Source organism: Petaurus breviceps, unplaced genomic scaffold (genome assembly GCF_028583685.1).
Source record: "Petaurus breviceps papuanus isolate PSGF00001 unplaced genomic scaffold, PetGlider_PUasm1.0 229, whole genome shotgun sequence".
Taxonomy (NCBI): Eukaryota; Metazoa; Chordata; class Mammalia; order Diprotodontia; family Petauridae; genus Petaurus; species Petaurus breviceps.
This window is the reverse complement of record NW_027185903.1, coordinates 15674858-15691702: the sequence shown is the minus strand read 5'-3', so window position 1 is coordinate 15691702 and position 16845 is coordinate 15674858. Positions and strand designations below refer to the sequence as shown.

The 16845-nt window shown below is 39.5% G+C and overlaps 1 protein-coding gene and 1 pseudogene across 1 annotated transcript in view; one reads left to right on the top strand and one right to left on the bottom strand.

Moving 5' to 3' along the window:
- Window positions 1-16845, bottom strand: part of IQGAP2 (IQ motif containing GTPase activating protein 2) — a 369993-nt gene that overhangs the window by 292340 nt on the left and 60808 nt on the right. Inside the window, exon 2 of the mRNA XM_069096257.1 lies at window positions 8494-8593. Coding sequence (XP_068952358.1) covers window positions 8494-8593 — 100 coding nt within the window. The remainder of the gene's footprint in view (window positions 1-8493; window positions 8594-16845) is intronic.
- Window positions 15875-16670, top strand: LOC138167541 (large ribosomal subunit protein uL10 pseudogene; annotated as a pseudogene).

Sequence of the window (16845 nt, the reverse complement as noted above, 5' to 3'; positions counted from 1 at the left end):
CATGTACTTGCCCATATGCAAGAGACTGAATCTCTTTGAGCCTCAGTTTCTTTACTTGTAAAATGGATTTCTATAACAAAATTTTCACAACAGCACTGTTTGTGGTAGGAAAGAATAGCAAGGGGGTGGCTAGGTGGCACAGTAAATAGAGCACTGGCCCTGGAGTCAGGAGGACCTAAGTTCAAATCTGGCCTCAGACACCTAACACTTAAAAACTAGCCATGTGACCATGGGCAAGTCACTTAACCCCAAATGAAGAAGAAGAAGAAGAAGAAGAAGAAGAAGAAGAAGAAGAAGAAGAAAGAAGAGGAAGAAGAAGAAGAGGAAGAAGAAGAAGGAATAGCAAGCCAAATGGATCCCATTAGTTAGAAAATGGCTGTTAAAAAAAAAAAACACCTTGGGCCAGCTAGGTGGCCCACTGAATAGAGTACGGCCCTGGAGTCAGGAGGACCTGAGTTCAAATAAGACCTCAGATACTTAACACAAAAACTAGCCGTGTGACCTTGGGCAAGTCACTTAAGCACAATTGCCCTACCCTTCCCCCCAAAAAAAAGTAAAAACAAAAAAACAAAACAAAACCCCACCTTACATTAGAAAGTAATTCCTTGGGGCGGCCAGGTAGCACAGCGAGTAAGAGCACCGGCTCCAGTGTCAGGACAACCTGGAGATCGAATCTCGGGCTCAGACACTTAGCACCCACCCAGAAACACCTGGCCGTGTAACCTTGAGCAAGTTACTTAACCCCAATTGCTTAGGGGCAGCCAGGTGGCTCAGCGAATAAGAGCACCGGCTCCAGTGCCGGGATGACCTGAATCAAATCCGGGCTCAGATACTCAGCACCACACCCAGAAATAACTGGCCGTGTAACCTTGAGCAAGTTACTTAACCCCGATTGCTTTAAAAAAAAAAAAAAAGAAATTCATTTTTTTGCAGTAAGAAATTATGAAGATGAGAAATTCAGGGTTACATGGGAAGATCCATGAGTTTATACACGGTGAAATAAAGAAAAAAAGAAAAATATGCCCAACTAGAACAATACAAAGGAAGACTGCCTTTTCCAAGAAGATCCAGACGATAGACAGTGACATAACTCCTTCCTATAAGGAAGAGAGGTGAGGGGCTACTAGGGCAGAAGGGTGACTACATATCAGTTTCAATCACCATACCATGTAACTTTGCTTATTCCACTTTGTCACAAGGGAAGATTCAGTCTGGAGGGGAAGAGAATGGTTCTCTATAGAAATGAATGTAATGCAATGACAAAATCCATCGACAAAACATCTAAAATAAAACAAACTGGGGAAAGGCTTCTACTTCACCAGATTGCTGCAAAGATCAAATGAGATCATGTATGGAAGGGCACTCTGAAAACCTTAAAATGTCAGCTGTTCTGATGGCTACTATTAGGAGGCTACAAGTACCTAGGTATGCAAGTATTGACATTGTTTACAGGCTGATAGCAGGTTTTCCCACAAAGTATTTCCTCAAAGGCAAGAGAATTCTCCCTCCCCAACTCCCTAAGTAATTGCACTGAACAATTCAGTGTTAAGCAACCTTCTAATTTCATGTGCTTGCTTAGAATCCAATTATTCTGAATGTCTGAAACATTTCTTTTTCGCCAGCTTGGCCGATTCATTTCCAGTGAAAGCTGGAGTTTGAGAAAGGGTCTGATCAATGAGGTGTCCTTTCCCTATCTGGGCCATAAGCACCGGCACAAAGGGGATCACACAAGGGTTTTGTATTTTTCCAGGGCACAAACAAAACACTGCTCCAGACTCACTAATATGGAGAAATGCTTGGCTCGGGTACAAGAGTCCTTTGAAGAAGATATTTCTAAACTGCTTTTATTTCTACGAACAATTCCAACACTAAGGGTAGGGGTTCTTTTTGTTGGTTTTAGGAGGAAAAGAGGACAGAGAAAGGAAGCACAGCAAGAGAAGAAGGTTTGTGTTTTCCCTTTCCTTAAAAATTGAGTAAAATATCATGTTACAGGAACTCCTCTCTGGAGACATAATCGCAGCCCCATTCATAACCACTTGCTCAACTGTGATTTGCAAAATCCCTTAGCAGTCCTTGCCAAGATTCCCTCTTCTGTTCTCTGAACTTCCCATCCACAATTTGCTTTAATTCCACAGCACAGTTTTTCAAAAGAAAAACCTCTATTTTTAAGAATTTTTCCCCCATATTTTCCTAAAGAACTAAGGAATATAAGTTCTTAAAATAAGGACAATTTCACTCCTCTGATTTATTTTGTACAATGATTTGCGACTGACAATGATATCAGTCTTTTGAGAGAAAAAGAACTTCTTTGTTCTAAGAGCACAGGTTTGCTACATTAAAAGGTTGTTGGAGTTTTGTTTGTTTTGGGCAATAGAAAGAACTTTTCAAAAACACAAGCATGACCAGCTTGTCTGCCAACTCCTATTTCAGCAAAGCAGCAGTAGTGAACTGTCGAGGAGTTTCCTAAGGAGAAAAGTTAGAAGTCTCCTTCTTTGGTGTCATAAAAGGGTTTCTTTGGGGTTGAGGGAGAATGTAGAAATAAAGGGCGAGCTTAGAATACATTTCTGAACTAAAGCTTTCAGATGAATGGCTCTACACCTAAGCACTACTCACATACCTCAGCAGTATGAAGCACAGAATTCTGGCAGGTTCTCCTCATCTATAAAGGCATTCAATAAGGCCCGGTAATAGTATGTTTGCTGGCCAAATAGCCTAGCACATTCAGAGAGGTCCAACCAACATCAGAAAGTTCATCACCAGAAGTTTCTGGCTGCAGAAACCCATTTTTCACAATCTAGTTAATTGTGGAGAGATTGTAATCTGTATCAGCACTCCTCTCATGTCCTGAAATTACACTTTTTTGTTTTTAAAACACGTCCTCTGTGGTTATCATATTCTGAGATTTAATAACAACTTAAAATCAACATTCACAACAATTCATTGATAAATAAAATCAACATTCACAATAACAATAATTTCATAATTTTAAAAACTTTGATCATAATTATCAATTACATCACTTAGCCATCTATCTTTCTTCAGAGTAGAATTTTTATCATGTCCTATAGAAACTACTCCCAATGACCCAGCATCATTTTAACTGCCTTTCTCTAAATACCAAAGAATGTTTTGACTTTATAAGAAATTAAATGGAAACAATTTCACACATTTGTACTATACATAACCCTCACTGGGTCATAGAGTAGAAGCCACAACCCCACTCCTCTCTTCACCCTTCATCTAGAATCTTGCCTCATCTAAAACTCTTTTGTTAGAGTTCTTCCGCAATTTTCTTGGACACTGAGAAAATCCCCTCTAAATGCCAAAAGTCTAAGTCAGATTCTATTTTGTACTCTCTCATACACAGAAAAGAAAAAACCTATGTACAAAAAAGAACAAAAATTTTAAAACAAAACTAAAAACCCATGGGCACTTAACAAGCACCATTTATAAAAAGCAATCTACATGGTAATTACAGCAGCCTTACTTATTGATAAATATACTTTTAAAAAGCCAACATGTATGGGGCGGCTAGGTGATGCAGTGAATAGAGCAGCGGCCCTGGAGTCAGGAGGACCTGAGTTCAAATCCGGCCTCAGACACTTGACACACTTACTAGCCATGTGACTTTGGGCAAGTCACTTAACCCCAATTTCCCTCCAAAAAAAAAAAAAGGCAAAAAAAAAAAATCCAACACGTAACTGCTATGCTTATACAAAGAGCTTTCTCCCATGGGCATTGTGTTGTTTGAGAAAGACAACCCAGTGAGGTAAATCAGGAACATTCCTCTGTAGGAAAACTGAGTTACAGTTCAGTTCAGACTAGTCCAAGGTCACAAGCTAGTAAGTGGCAGAACCAGAATTCACACACTGGTTTTCTGACTTCCAGTCCAATGTGTCATTTTACATCTCTTAAAACTGATACTTGTCTCTTGGCTTTCTGTTTATTGTACTGTCAGCCCTGGGGTTGCTCCTCTCTCTCCACTCTGGGACTGGGAGTGGGGTGAGGGGAGGGGAGGCATCTGCAGGAGTCTGGGGTGCCCCGTGCTGTATCCAAGCAGAGATCTTTCTCACGTGCCTCCTCCCCCACAAAAAACCTGGTACTTTTCTAAATGAAAACTGAAATATAAGATTTTGAATACATTTTGGGTAAATGTTAAACTTACGGGGTATAATTAAAATGGTATAATTTATGTTATAGTATAATTCAAAAACTTTTAATGGAAGAAAAATTTCTCAGCTCTTCTGCACTTTCTACTAAAATACAAGAACCAAGCTTTTAATCATTCCTCTTCTCTAACTCTTAATACAACAATCATGTTTAAAGGGCATTTTGAAAAAAAAAAGTTTCATGAACAAGAACTGACAATCAAGATGAATAGTCCAAGTGAAAGTCTCTTAGAAATGTTAAAAATGCTCCTTGAGAGAGTAATTAGAGCCTTAGGAAAATCTTCTCTTCAGTACCTAGAGGGTAACAAAGTTAAGAGATAAGACCTTGAGGCAAAAAGATGTGTACCAACCCAGCCTGGGGCACTGCATATACTTCTACAAACCCTTTGATAAAAAACCTCATTAATTGGGGCAGCTAGGTGGGGCAGTGAGTAAAGCTCCGGCCTGGAGTCAGGAGAACCTGAGTTCGGTTCAGGCCTCAGACACTTAACACCCACAAAAAAAAAACAAAACTAGCTGTGTAACCTTGGGCAAGTTACTTAACCCTAATTGCCCTCCAAACAGCAAAAACAAAGCCAAACTCATTAATCCAGCTTCCAGATAGCAATTTATCATTGTGACCAACAAATAGTTACAGCAGCCCAGAGTACTTGCTGTTTTATCACCTCCACAGAATAAAAGACCAGAAAATATCTGGTCCTCATCTGCAAAACTGTACTTTGCACAGCACAAATCACCACCCAATCACAGTAAGTAAATGGCTACTTAACCTGATATACTAATTGACCACACAAATACCAGGTGAAAATCAAAGTTCTTCAGCTTTTCTGATAAAAGGTACTAAGTGCACATATTTTGATAGTCATCACTTTCTCCTTGGACAACCAGCAACTACTTATATTTGAAGTCTAAATAGATCACATTTACTCTTAAGAAATGTCTACACAGGGACAGCTAGGTGGCGCAGTGAATAGAGCACAGACCCTGGCGTCAGGAGAACCTGAGTTCAAATCCAAACTTCAGACACTTAACACTTACTAACTGTGTGACCTTGGGGCAAGTCATTTAACCCCAACTACCCTGCCTTCCACCCTCCAAAAAAACAAAAAACAAACAAACAAAAAGAAGTGCCTACACCCTTAGCAATCACAGACATGCATGTTTAGAAGGAATTTTGAATAACGAACTAGGCTCCCTATAGGTAGGTAGTCAATTTCTGGTATAACATTAGAAAATAGCATAGGGGACTATTTTTCATGGTTCTGGAGTTTATTTAGTTTACTTATTTATTTTTTCACTCATTTACCCATCCATTCATTTATATTTGTTGGCTGGTTGATGGGGATTGCAGAGGTAATTTTGGAGAAAGTGATGAAGAATATAAAATTGCTTTGCTGTTGCTTCCATACTTTCCCTTTCTGCTCACCATCATTAGGCTGGTAATGTAGCAGGGAGCAGTACGGGCCAGATAGAGCAGGACCCTTAACAAAGACAAGAAGGGCGGAGCATGAAGACAGCTCAAGTGAAAGATGAGTAACCATGGGTGGCAGCCCAGAACTCCAAAGGAATTCTACCAATCTTGATCTGACCTACTCATATTTTAAAGGAACATAGGTACTGCTTCCCAAAGACTTTAAAAAGGCCCCAGTCTCCTTATCCATCTTATAAAATCTGCATATCACCTAATTCCTGGATTATCCAGAAATCGGCCATGGTATGGATGGAGCCGATTTCCTAGTAACGGGTGCGGCTTCATTTCCACTAGCCAAACATGGAGGGGATGGAGATTCTAGTCTTACTCTGGGGGTCCATGAACTTGTTCTTTTTAATATTTTGCTAACTATATTTCAGTATGTTTGCTTTTGGCAAGGTACAGTAGCACACACTTGGAATTCTTACTCTTCTGGGAGGCTGAGGCTGGTGGATAGATTGAGTTTGGGATTTCTGAGCTATATCATAGGGCTAAAGCCAACTGGGTGACCACACTAAGTCCTGAAATAATGCAGTGAACCCTAAGGAGTGGGAAGCTGCCAGACTACCTAAGAAAGGATGAATTGGCCCAGATTGGAAATAAGATAGGTCAAAGTTTCTGTGCTGATCAGCAGTAGAGTCTTGTCCATTGGTGGCTACTGCATTTCCAGCCTTGGAGAGACAGAGAGACCCTAGTCTATAAGAGACCATGACATAATATAACCACAACTCAACCATGACACAAATACAAATATAACACAACATAACATATGTAGTTTCCTTTGTAATCCCATATATTTTGTTTTATGTATTTTAAAATATTCTAACTAGGGGTACAAAGGCTGTACCAGACTGCCAAAGGGGTCTCTGATATAAAAAATTTTTTAAAAACACGGGGCAGCTAGGTGGTGCAGTAAGAGGGCCGGTCCTGGAGTCAGGAGGACCCAGGATCAGTTCCGGCCTCAGATACTTAACACCCACACACACAAAAAAAACTGGCCATGTAACCTTGGGCAAGTTACTTAACCCCAATTGCTTAAAAAAATTTTTTTTTAAAAACAACCTGGCCTACTGGGCAGCAATGAAACAGAACATATACATCTTCTTCTGCTTTTCCTATAATAGTATGTCCACATCCACATCCAGAGAAAGAATTATGGAGTCTAAATGTAGATCGAAACAATATTTGTTCTCTTTTTTTTGCTTTGTTTTGTTTCTTCTTTCTCATGGTTCATGCCATTGGTTATAATTCTTCTACACAACATGAGTAATGTGAAAATATGTTAAAAATGAATTTATATGTACAGCCTAAATCAGATTTCATGCTGTCTTGAGGAAGGGGGTGGAGAGGGAAGAGGAGAAAATTTAACACTCAAAAGCTTGTGGAACCGAATATTGTAAACTAAAAATAAATATCTTTTTAAAAAAAATCTTAAAAAATGCAAGTCCACAAGGATTTGAATATGAATCAATAAATCCTATAGTTAGATAAACTGAAAGATTTTGTCTTTGAAATATCAAATTTGACCTGCACAGCTGTTTTGCAAAATACCTGAATTATTTTCCCATAGTCACAGGAGGCTACTAACTGCCCTTTCCTAGGACATGAATTTGCCTAGCTTTTAACCAGTATCCATATATATATATTTAAACTGGAGGGTGGGGGTGGGAGAAGGAGGGTCAACATATAAGGAAAAGCAACTCCTCTAAGTCTATTCTGATGTTCCTCTCCCACTACCACATGTTCAGTTCAGGCTGGGTCCTATGGAGGCCAGAGAAGCCCTGGTTCATCTCAGTAGCAATAACACTACCTGCAGCAGCTACCCTCAGTCACAGTCACCAAACATAGCCTAGAGCAGCATTTTTTGTATAATAGACCCTTCAGTTGTTTGGTGAAACCTATGGACCCCTTCTCAAAATAATGTTTTTAAAAGTTTATAAAACAAAACGTGGGATTACAAAAGAAATCAATCATGCTTTTTTTTTTTAAAAGTGGGTATCACTATTACACCGAGGCTACAAGTATAGTGCTATTCATGGGATTGATCTCGCTGCCTGATCACACAGGAAGATTTGTCCTGCTCTGGTAACTTCTCGGTACAATATTCTTAAACGTATAAAATAAAATAAATATAAATAGGGGGCGGCTAGGTGGTGCAGTGAGTAAAGCACCAGCCCTGGAGTCGGGAGGACCTGAGTTTGGTTCCAGCCTCAGACACTTAAACACACACACACACACACACACACACAAACTAGCTGTGTAACCTTGGGCAAGTTACTTAACCCCAATTGCCCTCCAAATGGCAAAATAAATAAATATAAATAAAATGCATAGGATTGTAATGGAAACCCAAGATTAGTGAAAATAAAGATGCAATTTTTTTTCCATCAAAGTTCATGGATCCCTCTGAAATCTATCCATGGACCCTGGTGGACCCTAGGTATAGAGGTTTGAAGAGGACTTATCTTTTATTCAACCTATCCTAGGCAGATTATACAAATATGAATGCCAGTTTAACCACCTCCAAGCTGGGTGAGAATGAGTAACCTAATTCGGGGAGTGAGGTCACCAACCATGTCCCTCTCTGACCTTCCCAGAAGGGAAAACTAATATGAGAGCATTGCTAATAACATCAAGTATGAACATACCTAAATTATCCCACAGAGATGAGATTATATTCTTTATGTAAGATTTGTATTAGAGACAAGTCACAGCACCTTCAGAATTGATATTGAATATCTGTGGATGGATCAGCACAATGTGAAAACTCTTCTCAGAGGCTCAAGCCACACACACACACACACACACACACACACACACACACACACACACACAAAATCAGCAAGAATTTACCTTTTGGCTTCCTCTAGATGGCACAGATACTCATATGCAATGTTCTGACGTCTCCTCTCGTCCATTTCTTCTGCAGAAAGTCTTTCATCATCCACGATAGCTATAAGTAGAAAAGGACAACATGAGATATAAATTAAATCATACTTTTTTTTTTACTTTTTTGGAGGGGCAGTTGGGGTTAAGTGACTTGCCCAAGGTCACACGGCTAGTAAGTGTTAAGTGTCTGAGGCCAGATTTTAACTCGGGTCCTCCTGACTCCAGGGCTGGTGCTCTATTCGCTGTACCACCTAGCTGCCCCTAAATCACACTTTAAATGCAAAGCACTATTGACAGTTGGTTTTCAAAATCTGCTTTTGTTGTTCGGATCCCAAACCCTCAAAGACTGATTTCTGATGCTCTAACTAACCTTTCATAAGATTTCCATTGAAATTTTGTAGTATCATCTTGCCTTCATACAAAAAGCAAGACAAAAATTGGGTTTTTTGTTGTTCAGTTGTTTTTCAGTCACGTCTAATTCTTCATGAGTCCATGGGATAAAACGGGGACAATAACAGCACCTACCTCTCAGGGTTGTTTTATGCAAGATTATAAATTACAGAGAAAGTTGACAGGAGGAACTTCCTTGGGTTTTCTTGGCAGAGCTACTGGAGTGGTTTGCATTTCCTTCTCCAGCTTATTTTACAGATGAGGAAACTCAGGCAAACAGCGTTCAGTGACTTGCCCAGGGTCACACTGCTATCAAGTGTCTGAGGCCAGATTAGAACTCAGGAAGATGAGTCTTCCTAACTTCAGGCCTGGCACTCTATCCATTGTACCACCTAATGTGTACCACCTGATGTGCCTATCAGAGAAAGATACAATGGGGCTGCTAGGTGGCACAGTGAATAGAGTACTGGCTCTGGAGTCAGGAGGACCTGAGTTCAAATGTGACCTCAGACACTGAACATTTACTAGCCATGTGACCTTGGGCAAGTCACTTATCCTCAACTGCCCCCCCCCAAAAAAAAAGCAAAAAAAAAAAGAAAGCTTCATAGAAGCTTTGTCACAGGAACTGAAGGAGGCTTCTACTAATTAACTTGTGCTACTGTAATAGTGGATGGGACCTGTTAAGAGTTAAGGATGGAACCTGTGACTTCAAAAGTATAATGAATTCAGAAGTGAGAAAATTCCTCCTGCCAATCCAGGCCTGAACTTTCTCTGTAACTTACAGTCTGGCCTAAAACAAGGCCAGGGAACCTAAATTCAATTCATGGCAATTTTAGAATGCATTCTTACAGAGATGATAGAAAAGGAAATGATCATCAGTCAAAGTACTAACTAGTACAATTTCATCAAGAATAGTCTATGCCAAAGTAACTTTTCTTTGACAGGGTTATTAAGTAAACTGGTAGTTCTAGGGAATGGTTTAAGCAAACTGCTAAATTTTAAGCAAAAGACTTGACAAAACACCTGGTTCACTACTCTTATGGAAAAAAATGGAAAGATTATAGGCAGGACAATAATACAAATGGATGATTTTGCTAAAGGGTAGACTCAAAAAGTAGTCATTACTAATGTGGAAATACATTTAACATGATTATGCAGGTATAATATGTATCAGATTTCTGTTTTGGGGAGGAGGGAAGGGAGAAAAAATTAGAACTCAAAATCTTGTAAAAATGAATGTTGAAAACTATCTTGATGTGTAATTAGAAAAAACAAAATACTATTAAGTGAAAAAAAGTAGTTATTAACAGTTTGAATCCAACCTGGAAGGAGGTCTCCAATGAAGCACACTAAGGTTCTACAGTTTGACTCTGCCATACTTAATAATTTTATCAATTGTTGGGATAAAGGACTAGATGTCACACTTATCAAATCTGCCAATGACATGAACCCAAAGTGATACAACACAATTAGATTTAAAAAGAACTTAAAAGGATAGAACACTGATCTGATGAATTTAGGGTAAAATTTAACAAGGATAATGGGAAAGTTTTACACTGTGTTTCAAAATATCAACTACACAAGTACAAAATGGGAAATGAATGGATGGATATCAGTTCCTTGGGGGAGTGGGGAATAGGGGTTTCAAAGACCTACAAGTTTAATTAACATGAGTAAAAACAAGGTGATATGGCCAAGAAAAAGTTAATGCTATTCCAGTTTGCACTAACAGATTCATACAGCCACGAACAGGGAGACAACACTCCTGTTGCAGTCTCATCAGAATACACTGGAGTAATATGTTCAGTTCTAGACAGCCTATTTTAGGAAGAACATTAATTAACTGGAGAGCCTCCAGAGGATGCTAGGAAATCAATGGGAGGGAAACCAGATGGCAAAGGACCTTGAGTCCAGGATGAATGAGGATAGGGTGAAAGAAAACTAGGGAGCATGGAGGAGCAGAATTCAAGTATTTGAAGGGTTCTCATGTGGTAGAAGGATTGAGTTTGTACTGCTTGGCCCTATGAACAGAAATGGGCCAATGGGTAGAAGAAGCAAAGTGGTTAATTTAAGAAGTTTTTTCTTTATATACAGTTTAATAATTGAACTAACCAAAGGGATCATCTCCCTTGAATAGGATGGATTCCCTCTCACTAGGTCTAAAAGTAGAGATTGGAGGACCACTTTCCAAGAATATTGTATCCTCTTAAAAGGATTTGTTCTGTAAAACCTGAATTCAGTCAAAAGGCTGCACCCAAAGACCTAGAAGGTCACATGTGGCCTCAAGGTCACAGGTTCCTCACCCTTGTTGTAGAATGATTTCCTATTCAGGTACAGGCGAGACTAAACGTCCTCTGAAATCCATTTCAGCTCTTATTCTACAAAGAAACTTTTCATCTTTATTGAGGTAATGCAAAATTTCTATAAGTAGTCTTAAAGGACTTATTTTTCCCACATGTAAAACGGTGACACTTAGAGACCATTCATCTGGTTACTGCACAAGCAGAGCAGACACAAAAAGGAAAACAACTATGCTGTAAGGACCTGAGAAAATGAAAAGAAGGCACATAAAACTTGGACTATAAAACCCACACAGATTGCAGCAAGCCAATGCATGAAGTTATTGGATACTTTATATGCCATGGTTTAACACCAGCTTTCCAAAGTATTTCACAGCTACTAAATGTTAAGTATTAAATCTATCACATGATTAAATACTTATCTAAACCAATATTTCAACTCAGTTTGTTGTTTGCAATACTATATGTACATGTATATGTGTACTGCATATGCACATGTGTGAATATGCATGCACAAATAAACATGTACATATACATGTGATATATGTGTGTGCATGAGAGAGAGAGCCATATTGGCTGCATGGTACTGGGAGGGTCACTTCACCCCTAAGTCCTCTATGTCAATGGTATCAAACTCAAATAGACACTGATCACTGCAGGTTACTACTGACTTAGAAAATCACAAATTAACATTATCCATGTTATACTGTATTTTTATTTATGTTCTTAAATATTTCCCAATTACATTTTAATCTGATTCCCCCACTGATCTTGAGTTCGACACCTCTGCTCAAGATAACTCTCTTAAGATGGAAAGTTCCAGGGGCAGCCAGGTAGCACAGCAAGTAAGAGCACCAGCTCCAGTGTTGAGAAGACCTGGAGATCGAATCCTGGGCTCAGACACTCAGCACCCACCCAGAAACACCTGGCCGTGCAACCTTGAGCAAGTTACTTAACCCCAATTGCTTAGGGGCGGCCAGGTGGCTCAGCGAGTAAGAGCACCGGCTCCAGTGTCGGGATGACCTGGATCAAATCCAGGCTCAGATACTCAGCACCACACCCAGAAATAACTGGCCGTGTAACCTTGAGAAAGTTACTTAACCCCGATTGCTTAAAAAAAAAAAAAAGATGGAAAGTTCCTGACTTATACGAACTGATGCTGAGTGAGGGAAGCAGAACCAGGAGAACATTGTACGTAGTAACAGCCACATTGTTCGCAGACTGATTTTGATAGACTTAGCCCTTCTCAGTAATGCAAAGACCTAAAACATTTCCAAAGGAGTCATGATGGAAAATGCCATTCACATCCAGAGAACAAACTATGGAGTCAGAATGTAGAACAAGGCAGACTATTTTTTTTGTTTTGTTTTGTTTTTCTTTCTCATGGTTTTTCCCCATTCATTACAATTCTTCTATGCAACATGACTAATGTGAAAATGTGTTTTATAGGAATATATGTATAGTGCCAATATCAGATTGCAAGCCATCTTGGGAGGGAAAGGAGAGGGAGAAAATTTAAAACTTATGGAAGTGATTGTCAAAAACTAAAAATAAATAATTTAATTTTTAAAAATTAATGGAAAGTTGCTGAGAAGGTGCTGACTTAAATTGGTAGTGGGAATTTCCCCTCCAGGGAGTTCACTATACCAGTAAATCATAGGTACAGTGTCTACAAGTACCATAAAAAATTTGGGACAATTTTGGTTATTGGGATTTTTTTAAAAGGAGATTTCAAGGGAATTGTGGGAAGATGACAGGATAAGGAAGGAGATTATTGGCTCTCTCAAACCTCTTCCCCCAACAACTTAAAATAATACCTCAAAGTGAACTCTGGAACAGCAGAAATAATTGAAAATTGGGGTAAAGATGTTATCCAACCTAAGAGAACATGGGAGGACTTTAGGAAAAATCTGACCAGGAGCAAAATACAGATTCCAAATGCTAGCAAATGGCAAGCCATGGGGGCAGCTATCTCAGTGCTGCTTCAGAAAATTTTACCTCATGGACTCTGGGGATATGGGGTCCTATGGCTGATTGAGTAAGATTGAGGGATCACTTCACTGGCACTGGATGCAGGGGCCCAGGTGCATAGGTTGAATGTGGTCCCAGGCTGTGGCTGCAGGTGAAAAGAAGCAACCATGCTCAGGTGAGTGCAATCACAGAGTGGCAAGGCCATGCTGGTTGTGGTCACTTGCAGGAGAGCCAAACCCCTGGTTTTGGTTCCAGGGCAGAGGAGTGAGGTGACACTTGCATGGCTAGAAGAATCACAGAGAGCCACAGCACAGTAGCAGTGCTGGGAGCCCTGGTCATGACTCAGAGATGGAGAGAAGTACATGAGGTCACTCAAACACTGAAATATGAGCAAGAGGAGTTATTACTGCACTTAGTCTTAGATCATAACACATTGGAAGAAACAAGTCAAAGACCCAAAGATGGAGCTCTAAATAAAAAAACATCAACAACACAGGCAGCATGAAAACCTGAAGCCTGAGACATTATTCCCCACATCCAGAAAGTAGAACCCAATCTAACACAAAGTTAATATCTTTAAAAAGAGAGAAGAAAAACTAATCATTAGCATCGACAATGAAAGGGGTGACTACACCAATGAAGATGAAATAAAAACAATTATTAGGAGTTATTTTGTCCAATTATATATATAAATTTAATAATTTAAGTGAAATAGAATATTTATAAAAATATAAATTGCCCAGATTGACAGAAAGACAATATAATATCTAAACAAACTTTTTTTTTTAAAGCAATTGGGGTTAAGTAACTTGCCCAAGGTTACATGGCCAGTTTTTGTGTGTGTGTGTGTGTGTGTGTGGTCTTCCCGACTCCGGGGCTGGCACTCTTACTCACTGCACCACCCAGCCACCCCTAAATAAACTTATTTTAGAAAATGAAATTGAACAGGTAATAAATGAGCTTCCTAAGAAAAAAAGCATCAGGACCACATGGATTTACAAGTAAATTTTACCAAACATTTAAACATCAACTAATCCTAATATTAAATAAATTATTTGGAATAATAGGAAAAGAGTCCTACCAAACTCCTTTTATGAAATAAATGTAATTTTGATATCTATGCTAGAAAAAAAAAACAGTAAGAAAATTATAAAACAATTTCAATAATGAATACTGATACAAAAAAAAATAAAATATTAGCTAGAAGACTACAAGAATTTATGACAAAGATTATACATTGTGACCAAGTGGGTTTATACCAAGAATGCAGGGCTGGTTCAATATAAGTTAAATTATTAACATAATTAATTATATCAATAGCAAAAACAACAAAAAAAAGCATAATTATATACAAAATACAACACTCATTCTTAATAACAAACACTTGAAAGCATAAATTTAAATACATTTTTCTTTAAAATGGTAAGAAGCATCTACCTAAAACATTGCTAAGCAATATCTGTAATGGGGATGTTGAAGCCCTTCCAATACAAACAGAAATAAAACAAAGATGCCCATTATCAGCAATACTATTCAATATTGAACTAGAAATGCCACATACAGCAGTAAGATAAGAAAAAGACATTTAAGGAATCAGAACAGGCAATGAGGAAATAACACTATATTTTTCCAGAAAATACGATGGCATAGCTGGAAAATCCTAGAGATTCAACTAAAATTAATTCAAACAATAATTTTACAAACTAGAAAAATATAAAAGAAACCCAAATAAATTATTAGCACTACTATCTATCACCAACAAAGCCCTATAAGAAGAAATAGGAAGAGATATTTTATTTAAAATAATAGATAGAAAAACAACCAAGGGGCAGACCCAAGATGGTGGAGTAAAAGCATGAACTTGACTTTAGCTCCCAATCCAATCACTTCCAATAAACACAAAAAATGACTCTAAACAAATTTTAGAGCTACAGAACCCACAAAGTGACAGAAAGAGACAAGTCTCCCACTGAAGGAAGCCTGGCAGGACGACAGGAAGGGTCTATTGCACCAAACTGAGAGCCTAGCACAGGTCTGTGTGAGCTGCGCATTTTTGGTCCCAGGGTCTTGGGTGGTGGTCCTGGGGTGTATGGCTAGTGAACCAGAGTTTATGGAGGCTGTAGAGAGGGCACCCTCCTAATAGCTCTGGCAGCTGTGAAAATCCCAGCAGTTTGGGACAAAGTTCTCTCCATTCTGGAAGCAGAGATCTACCATGGCAAAGAGCTCAAAAGTCAAGTAACTGGCTGGCAAGATGAGTAAGCAGAGGAAAAGCAATCAGACCATAGACTCCTTTCTTGAAGACAAAAAAAATCAAAACATGGAATGGGAGGAAGACAATGAAGTCAGAACTCCTACATCAAAAGCTTCCAAGAAAAATATGAACTGATTGCAGGCCATGGAGGAGCTCAAGAAGGATTTTGAAAATCAAGAAAGAGAAGTAGAGGAAAAATTGGGAAGAGAAATAAAATGATGCAAGAAAACCATGAAAAATGAGTCAACAGCCTGCTGAAAGAGATCCCAAAAAATACTGAATAAAATGACACTTTAAAAATTAGACTTACCCAAATGGCAAAAGAGGCCCCAAAAACCAATGAGAAGAATGCCTTAAAAAGCTGAATTTGCCAGACGGAAAAGGAATTTCAAAAACTCACTGAAGAGAATAATTCCTTCAAAATTGGATTGGAGCTCTCTCTCCAGACGTCCTCGTGCGAGTGACATTGTCTTTAAACCCCACGTGGCAATCCCTGAAGCACTGCCGCGATGCCCAGGGAAGACAGGGCTACCTGGAAATCCAATTACTTCCTCAAGATAGTCTAACTTTTGCATGATTATCCAAAATGCTTCATTGTGGGAGCAGACAATGAGGGCTCCAAGCAGATGCAGCAGAGCCGGATGTCCCTCCGTGGGAAGGCTGTAGTATTGATGGGAAAAAACACCATGATGCACAAAACTTTTCATGGGCATCTGGAGAACAATCCTGCCCTGGAGAAACTGCTGCCTCATATTGGGGGGAATGTGGGCTTTGTGTTCACCAAGGAAGATCTGACTGAGATTAGGGACATGCTTCTAGCCATTAAGGTGCCAGCTGCTGCCCATGCCGGTGCCATTGCCCCATGTGATGTCACTGTGCCAGCACAGAATACTGGTCTGGGTCCTGAGAAGACTTCCTTCTTCCAGGCTCTGGGTATCACCACCAAGATTTCCAGGGGTGCCATTGAAATCTTGAGTGATGTGCAGCTGATTAAGACCAGAGACAAAGTGGGTGCCAGCGAGGCAACCTTGTTGAACATGCTGAACATTTCCCCATTCTCCTTTGGACTGATCGTTCAGCAGGTGTTTGACAATGGCAGCATCTACAACCCCAAAGTGCTGGACATCATGGAGGAGACTTTGCATCTTTGGTTCTTAGAGGTTGTCCGTAACGTTGCCAGCATCTGTCTGCAGACTGGCTACCAACTGTTGCATCAGTACCCCACTTGATCATCAATGGGTACAAGCATACCCATTAGTACAAGAAATGTACCAATTGTACACAAGGTACAAGCGGGCTGTAGCTGTGGAGACTGAGTAGACCTTTCCACTTGCTGAAAAGGTGAAGGCCTTCTTGGTGTAAGGGTTATGGGATTTAAAGATCTTCCATGCCCCGTTGGACTTG